General features: G+C 34.7%; 1 protein-coding gene across 1 annotated transcript; it reads left to right on the top strand.

Moving 5' to 3' along the window:
- The first annotated feature begins 218 nt into the window (after window positions 1-218).
- LOC148698582 (uncharacterized) lies at window positions 219-3,058 on the top strand. Its single transcript, XM_088677265.1, has 3 exons — window positions 219-598; window positions 725-806; window positions 2,798-3,058. The coding sequence occupies exons 1-3, from the start codon at window positions 219-221 to the stop codon at window positions 3,056-3,058; spliced, it is 723 nt and encodes a 240-aa protein (XP_088533391.1).
- Window positions 3,059-9,355: the final 6,297 nt, after the last annotated feature.

Here is a 9,355-nt window from a genome sequence, read left to right as displayed (position 1 = left end):
AATAGCAGAACCTAAATGTATGGAAGTGGCGTGTTGCATATACCTCCAATTGGTTTCTTTTTTTTCTTTTTTCTTTCATTTTCTTCATTTTTTTCCATTAAAATTTGCATTTCGATGATGAAAAAAATTTCATTCCAAAAACAATTTTATGATGTGAAATATGATTGCGCGCTGCTTCTTATTAGGGCACAATTTCTGGTTTTGAAGTAAAAGAAGGGATGGAGAGTAGTGCCAAAGGCTTCGGTCGTTTTTGTCAACCCAAATTGCTGAACAACAGTCCTAAAGGTTACTGCCTGAGCAAGTTATCGATGCATGAAACTGTGTTTTCAGATCCTAACCGTACATTTGATCTTGGCCGGGAACCACCTTCAGAAAGAGAAGAGTGCTCAGTTTATAATGAAGAGTATAAACATACTGTACCTTCCGCTGATCAGAGCAGCGATGAAGAATCTGATGGCAGAAGCCCGAATTTCCGAACAGATAAGCTTATGGATAGGCCAAAGCCGTACCATGAATTCTTAGATGAAGTCAAGAACCAGGAGCTCAAGGCTGAAATAGAAGCATGGAAAAAGGTTGAGCATATGAGACTCATGACCAGGTGAGGAAAACAAGATTTTTCTTTTTCTTCATTGTATTCATTGTATATATTAATATTAATATATACTGTGTGTAGAATGAGAAAATAGGTGTTCGAAAATCATTTACCGTGTTTTGATATTGACAGGTTGAGAAAAGAAGAAGCTGCTATAGACGACTGGGAACTCAAGCAGACCAGCAAGGCCTTGAAGGAGATTAAAAAGCTTGAGGTATGAAATTTTTTTAAGGTTAATCTTCTTTACTTAATTACAATAGCAAAAGGAAAATGGTAGAGCTCTTTTTAATTGAGACGGTATTATAAGGGGATATGCATAATACAATGTGAAAAACAAGAGGCCTAGGAAGAAGGTATAGGATATAAGTTGGGTTGCCTTGCATTGCTATTTGGGTAAAGAGTTCTGTGTGCATGTTACCGCCATATATATGTTTTACTATTGGGAATTGCTATTAACACTAAAAAAAATCTTATTTGGCATTCCAAATTTTCCATAATTAGAAAGAAAATTACACTTGTAAAGAGTGTAAAATGAAAATTTTGAAGTGCTAATAACAGTTCCCTTACTAAATTACCCAAATTCTAATTCCCAGTAGCTGGCAAGTTTATAATGAAGGTTATAATATTCATAAATATATACATATGATAACGGAGGTTATAATATTATAACGGAAGCCATAATATTCATAAAATATACTCGATAGAAGTTTTTCACTCGAACAAACGTCATTGTTAGATTTCACATAAACAAGTTCATTAATTATGTTTGGCTTAACATATATTTTTTAATTTTCTGGATGCCTAACATACCCTTACTTGAATGTTTGATGTACACAATTCATTCCATGTGGATTGTAATGAAGAATTAGTGATTTTATAAATAAAAAAACATTAATATATATATATATATATACACATATATATAAAACACAAAAAAATACCTAATATGTGCAATAATACATGTTTAACTAATATCATGAAAATTATGCAAGTGACCCTTTACCACAGTAGTGGAAATGTGCCCTTGCATGACAGCGTGGGTTCAAATCCCGTCGGTGACTAATCTAATATCTAATCTAACAAAATCTATCATTTGAAAAGAAAAAAAAAAAAAAAAAAAGATGAAAATTATATTTTACTATAATATATGTAAAAACTCATGCAAAATAATTTACCTATGAAATAAAGAAATGGTATTTGACTAAAATTTAATTTATCTACATTACATATTTTTCATGAAAACACAGGTCTTGTTTGCATATAAAATAATAATAAATCCAAAATATTTTACCTACAAAATAATTTATCTACAAAAATAAATAACGTGCTAATAATAAATGAATTTAAATATAGGTTAATTAATTACTAAAAAAAGGAGGCATATTATTTGTTCAAAACGAATTTATCTATTCTTTTCATATAAAAAAATATAAGTAAATTATTTGCATATCATAAATTATAATTATGCAGTCAACTCTTGATAGAATACATTTTTTCACTTCCACAAATAGTGCACCTACTACTTGAATTTAAAAATGTTAGATTGCATTAAAAAAAAAAAAAAACTAGATGGAAATAAGGATTTCATGAAGAAAAAAACTCTAAAATCATGTCTATTTATATTCAACGAAATTCATCATTATAGTCGGTAATAATAAAATTCATTAGCATAATTAGGATATTGTCGCATAAGTGGTAGAAAATTTGTAGTAATAGGTTACTTATTGTTCCACATGGCAACAAAGTGTGAATTTTGGGTTTTATTTGAATGTTTAAAGATGGGTTTAAACTTAGGAAACAAGAGTTACAATGACCTATTTCTAACAACCCATAAATATATACATGCTATATAACATGAGGTAATTATAATACTACCACCCAGATTTCCGACAAGTCTTTTTGTTAGAGCAAGAAACGGAACTACAAGCGAATTTTAAACATTATAGATAACCAATTCATTTTCAAATATAGTTGGGAGACCGTGACAGTATGACGGTCATACAAGACTTGCTCATTTTTAGAAACATTACAGAACACATCTCTAATAGACATAAAACCTACTTGTATAGACGTTTCCCACCTCTAATAGGAATGTGAAAGGCAATGTGGTTTAAAATGTTGCTCTTGTAGCATTACTCCTACTCATGTTAGAGCCACCCGTAGTGATTCCAAACTTCCTCATTTTTTGTATCTACAATTTGGCAGAGCAAACTGGAGAAGGAACGTGCAAAAGCAGTGGAAAACACATGGAAGACAATAAGCATAGCCAAGGAAGAGGCCAACAATAAGAAGATAAAAGTAAGACGATCCACTATCGCAAAAATCTCATCAGTCTCAGAAACTTATCAGAAGGCTTCCTTTTCCACCAAGAAATTCATATGGCACAAGGTCACCGCCTACTGCAAATCCATGTATCTCAAATCTGTTCGATGCACTGCGCTACCAGCACAAGCGCGACGTTCATGAATTTTCTTTCACTTGCTCCTGAAACATAAGAGGGCATACTCGCATAAGCTGTTTGGCACCGGAGAGAATCAGACTTGTGTAATCGACTCATTTTGCATGTCATGCCATGTTGGTTTAGTAAAGTTAATTAGGACTGTTATGAACTTATAATTCTGTTATCCGAACTGCACAATATAAACTTGGTTATTTACTTGCAAGTTGTGGATTGCTCCGGTGGATTGGCTTTCCTCCTCAACCCACCTTCCTATTTCAAGTCTTCACAATTCACCCTTAATTTAGCTTAAAGTAATAATATTACTTGTGAACTTTTTTTTTTATTAGCATCTCACATTATGTTGAATACACCCCACATTAGAATTTAATATTATATGAGTTATATACATACCTTAATATGGAATGACAATATCGACCTTATAAGGTTTTCAAAAAAAAAAAAGAACAAAAAAACTCTAAATCCAAGATTATTTGTCCTAAGATTATTTATCTTCTTCAACTCTCAACACGACTCTCACCTTCCTCTTACATGTGACAATTTACCGTGTTCAATTGCTGACTCAAGTTGGGCAATGAGACATGCAAGCTTTTTCGCCAGAAACTTGTTGCTTTGTAAAATGAAAAAGAAAAAAATAAAAAATGTTCTTACTAGATTTATACAAATAACATACAATTGTCAAAAATTGCAAATTTTTAAGGTTAGTTTGGGCTTACTTCCTTTCAGACCTTTAAGTGCCACATAATGTTTTATACAACAACAATCTTTTATATATGCTTTATTTTATTAGTGGTTTTTACAATTTTCCTTTTTGGGTAAGCATGGTTTTTACAGTAATTAAGTTCTAATGAAAGGAAGGAAACTAATATTAATGTTTTATTTCTTCTGATGTGGTTAGAATTTTGTGAAGCAATGGAGGGAAGTACTAAATTTTTACAAGGTTTAGGCAAGCTCCTGCCGAATATTATAGTAGTTTTATGTAACTTACTGTTTTCATGGTTTTTTCATTATCCAAAAGTAGGCTAGCTTCTGGAAAAGTATGAAGCAACCCAAAAGTAGTATTTATCAAGTTAATGCAAAACCAATTATGCTATGCATTTTTTATCCCTTTCTGCTACAAAGATGGATTCCCAAAAAATAAATTTTTGTTAATGGTAGATGCTCAAATCTATATCTTTAGTATTTGAAAGGGAGCAAAAACAACATAGAAACCACCTATTCGAAGAAACAAATAAGATTTTTGGTTGACCTTATGTATTTGCACCTAAGATGTGAAGAGTGTGGGGTGTATGTAGGCATTTTAAGGTTTAGGGTAAATTACTTACACAAAACTACCTCAACTATGGGACGAACCACACTATCATACCTCACCTTTTAAAAATGACAATGTCATACCTCATCTTTAGAATTTGTTGCAATGTTATACCTCCGTCTATTTGTCCATGAATTTTTCAGTTAAATGCTGACGTGACTTGATGCGGGGCCTAGTTCCTCGAGTAAGGATCCTTGTCAGAGCCTCTTTGTGAGGATCCCAAGGATCCTCCAATCACATTCGTTCATCGTACATCGTGTGGCCAGTTTTTGTTAAGTACTGTTTATATTCAATTTTAAATATAAAAAATTACAATGATTTCTGACCACACGATGTGCGATGAACGATAAACAGATGTTATTGGAGGATCCCCAGGATCCTCACAAAGAGGATTCGATGACGATCCTCCTGGCCGTTCCTCGCCCAGATGGATTCGACATGGCACCATACCTAAAGTTTTCCCGCCAAATGGCATCCAGCTGAGATTTTCAATACACGTTGCTTTCTCACTAAATGACACGTGGATATTCCATTAAAATTTAAAAAATATATATTTAAATTAAAATTAAAAAAATTAAAAAAAGTAAAAGTATGTTGTAAATGTGCCATTCGAATTCATTTCCCCTCCCCCCTCGTACACCCAAACTCTATCGATCAAATTCGATTCCCATTTCCAAAAAAACAAGAACCCTAACCATAATTCTCATACCAACGGCTCCAAATCTCGAACAGTTAGATTAGAAATTCAACAAAAACCCCAAATCATCTTGTCGGCTCGCATCCCTCACTTCGTTGATGTTGGAAGGGGGTTTCATCTGGGTTCCATTGGCTTCAAAGAAAAATTGAAAGATTCGACAAGGGGTAGTACGTGAGCGAGGATCCTGACAAAATGACACCTACCTATTGTAAGATTTTTTTCTTTTTTTTTTTTTTTTTTTTTTTTTTTTGTGCTTTTGCATGTGGGTTTTATTTATTCTTGTTTGAAATTGAGGATTTATGCTTTGTGAATTCGAAATGGTTCCAAAGGTATTAGATAAATGGTTTGTAACTTTGTTTGTTCTTGTTTGAAAAGGTGGATTTATACTTTGTTAATTCAAAATAGTTACTAAGGTGTCGGATAATAGGTTTGTAGCTTTGTTTATTCTTGTTTGAAAAGGTGGTTTTATGCTTTCTTAATTCGAAATGGTTACTGAGTTGTTGGATAATGGGTTTGTTGCTTTGTTTATTCTTGTCGATATAAGGTGGTTCGTTGCTTTGTTGCTTTGTTTATTCTTTTCAAGATAAGGTGGTTTGTTGCTTTGTTTATTCTTGTTGAGAAATGGTTATTGTGCTTTGGCTGTTTGCATATATAGTGTGTCGATTTTGGCTTTTCTTAGTCATGTGCTTTGGTTTTTGTTGGCTTCTGATTAGGTTAAAATGAAATTGCTTTTGTTTGTTGTTGGCTTTTAATTAGGGTTTGTTTTTGTGAATTTCATTATATCTAGAACTATTCTCTATTGAATTGCATTATGGTGGGGAGATAAGTTACCACCTCTACGCTGGGGAAAAAGTGACATATATAGATAATTGTCATAAAGACCTCATGTCACTGCCGATGATAGATGATATGGTGGAGGCAATTAGATACAGTGAGCGGTTCATAAACTACTATTACAAGATTCCCAACATGGACCTTTGCAATGGTTTGAAGTCGATTCAAAATGATTCCGAAGTTCAAACGATGTGCAATTTTGTTTCAAAAGATAGAGTGATTGAGATGTACATTGAAGAATTGACTACAGAAGAAGTCGTAACCCAAGAGCAACAGTTTTTGAAGTCCATGGAAGTCAATGGTCCAAGTAAATTGGTAACTGATGAGGTAAGAGTTCAGAGGGGGATGTTGGGCCAACACCACTTAAACCAAGAAGATATAGGGGCTAGCTAGCTACTGAAGGGCCAGAAATGGATGTTTGCTAGCTAGTGCAAACATATGTGACTGAGGTAGGAGAGAGAAATACTAATTTTGGGAATGGTCAGAAAAAGAAAAATGGTGAAGGGCCAGAGGAGAACAAGGGGAAATCTATGGCTGAGGTAAGAGAAGAGGATACTGAGATAGGAGAGGGGGATGTAGGAAAGGGGGATGCTGAAGTCTTCTTTGATGTACCTATTAGTTTTGAAGGGAATGTTAATGAAGAGAATGAAGAAGCTGCTAAAGAAGATGATAGTGAGTTTGAAGAGAGTGAAATATAGGAGTGCTGATAACCCAATGTTTTCCAAGTTTGATGGTATTATGGAAGAAAATGAAAGGGAATCTGAGCACAAAAAAGATAAGAACTCTAAGCAAACAGATGAAAAGGATTCTGAGCAAAAAAGTACAAGGTAATATGAGCAAAGCTGGGAAAGAGAAGAAGAGCAAAACGGAAGAAGAAGTTGATACTGCAACTGTGGAACAATATGTGGTTGATGATCCAGACTATAACTCTGATGCCCTAGAGAGTGTACACTTTGAAGATGATGGAGGCAAAAAACATGAGCACTTTCCAGAGTTTAATGAGAAAATAGACATGAAGAATCTCACTCTTACACTAGGGCTTGTTTTCAAAGATCATGTGCAATTCAAGTGAGATGTCATCATGTACTCACTAGTGAATGGATATGGGGAAATCCATTTTCCTAGGAATGGGAAGTTGAAAGTCACAACAAAGTGTGCAAAAGGCTGCCCTTGGAAGTGTTGTGTTGGAAAAATGCATGGTTCAAACAGCATACAAATCAAGACCATACTTGATCACCACACCCGTGGGAATATGGCATGTGGATTCCTTTTTAGAAATTGTCGAATCAGAGTGGAGTCACGGTTGTACAAGGATGAAGGCTTATAGGGCTATAGATAGAGCTTTAAATATCATTGAGAGAAAACATGCAAAGAAATACACAAAGTTGTGGGATTTTGCTAAGGAAGTAAGGAAGACTAACCCTGAAAGCACAGTGAGGGTGAAGTTAGACAGGTAGAGGTTCCAAAGGATATATGTGTGCTTAGGGGCATGCAAAGAGGTCTTAAGTTAGGGTGCATACCATTGATAGGATTAGATGGGTGCCATTTAAAGGGTGTACATGGAGGTCAGCTACTTTGTGTTGTTGGCATTGACCCAAATGATAAAACATGGGTTATAACGTACGCAGTGGTAGAAATGGAGAATAAGTCCAGTTGGATTTGGTTCTTAGAGTTACTGGGCATTGATGTTGGTATTGTCAATCAACAGGGATAGATATCAATGATAAGCAAAATGGGTTGATTCCGACCTTTCCAAAAGTCTTCCTTGATTCCCACCATAGATTTTGTGTGAGACATTTGTATACCAACTTCAAAAATATGTTCAAGGGAAAAACTTTGAAGGATGCTCTATGGTCAATAGCTAGAACAACAACAGTTCCCCACTTCAAAAAAGCAATAGAGGATATGAAGAAGATGGATGAAAAGACATACAATTGGTTGGTGAAAAAGCCTGCACATAATTGGAGCAAGTCCCATTTTCAAACCTTTCCCAAGTGTGACATGTTGCTAAACAATCTCTGTGAAAGTTTCAATGCTGTCATACTTAGGCCAAGACAAAAACCTATTGTCACCATACTACTCCTTATTCACACACTGTTGATGAAGAGAATTCAGATGACAAGGGATATAATGGTGAACAAAGTGTTGGAAGTATGCCCACAAAGCCACTCATTGGATGTAATAGCTCTTGGAATACTTATTGTGTTAAACTATTATATGTTTCATGAAGGGCAAAGCTTATTGTTAATCACTATTTATTGTATTATATGTTTAAGCAATCAGGGAATCTAAGGAATGTATTTAATCTAAGAGAGAAGTGATCTAAGTAAGTTAGATTAACGAGACATTTCTCTTATGTTCATTCCTAGAACATTCCTAGCCATAGGATTGCCAATTGGGCATTGACAATCCGCTAAGGTTAGTATGTGTTATGTTAACTTAAGCGTGAGTATGACTAGTCTTAAGTCATTTAGTGTTGGACACTGAGACAAACACATAGGTGCTCAACATGGTAATCGAGTACACTAAACTACGATCAAAAGAAAATTCGAACATACATGTCATGTAAGAACTCGTAAGTTGCAATATGCAAAGTAGTCCTTTGACCTGAGGCATCATAGATGTCTAATGGTTAGGTCCTTGATCTTTGATCATGTCAAAGGCATTCCATCGAGAGTGTCCACGACATTGTTAAGGTTAAGCTATCTAGTCATGTAGGCATATGAATGCACAACAATGGATCTCTAACATGGAGAGAGAATACTTTGAGATATGATTCAGGAGTCTTTGGCCAAAGCATACGAATATGACTTAGGAAGTTGGTTCCAAATCATATTCAATTGAATCATATAGAAAAGTATCACATTGGACAGTAAACATGAAACAAACTATCACTCAAACAATGTGATTAAGAGTATTGTATTAGAGAAGGACCGTATTGCATTGCAATTGTAACATAGGTTCTCCAACCACTTCTACTTAGCTAGGGTAGCCATGACATACTGTTCGGTGTCACTCATGGTTTGTGGAAGCCCTGAAGATTAGCAAACACTAATCTTCATCAAAGAGAGAATTGAAATGTAGTTTCAATTCACAATCGATCATTAAGAGTAACAATCGTCCACTGCCTCGCTAATTGGAACCTAATGGATCGTACACTGAGTAATCATGAAAGTAAAGAAATATAAATGAGATGGATAAGCAATAAAATGGTATAATTGAGAATGGTCAAGATTAATGAATTAGTTAATTAATTATATGAAAGGTTTGTATTGGGCTTTCAAGTTAGTTTGGGGTCTCGAGGCCCAAAAGGGTTTTGGTCCACAAGGCCCATTGAATTTAAGTTGTGTGACAACAAAAACTAAATGGAAATTAACCCAAATACAAAGTCAAAACCGGCCATAGGGTGAGTGGTAGCAAACTTGGGTTAATTGCAAGTTTGCCACTCATATGTGAGGTGGT

The sequence above is a fragment of the Pyrus communis genome, chromosome 2 (genome assembly GCF_041283825.1).
Source record: "Pyrus communis isolate YQ-2024b chromosome 2, ASM4128382v1, whole genome shotgun sequence".
Lineage (NCBI taxonomy): Eukaryota > Viridiplantae > Streptophyta > Magnoliopsida > Rosales > Rosaceae > Pyrus > Pyrus communis.
This window is presented reverse-complemented; position numbering and strand designations above follow the sequence as displayed.

Coding starts and splice junctions, on each gene's coding strand:
- LOC148698582 (XM_088677265.1), top strand. CDS start 219: ATGGAGAGTAGTGCCAAAGGCTTCGGTCGTTTTTGTCAACCCAAATTG. Junction 599..724: donor CATATGAGACTCATGACCAG/GTGAGGAAAACA, acceptor TGATATTGACAG/GTTGAGAAAAGAAGAAGCTG. Junction 807..2,797: donor AGGAGATTAAAAAGCTTGAG/GTATGAAATTTT, acceptor ACAATTTGGCAG/AGCAAACTGGAGAAGGAACG.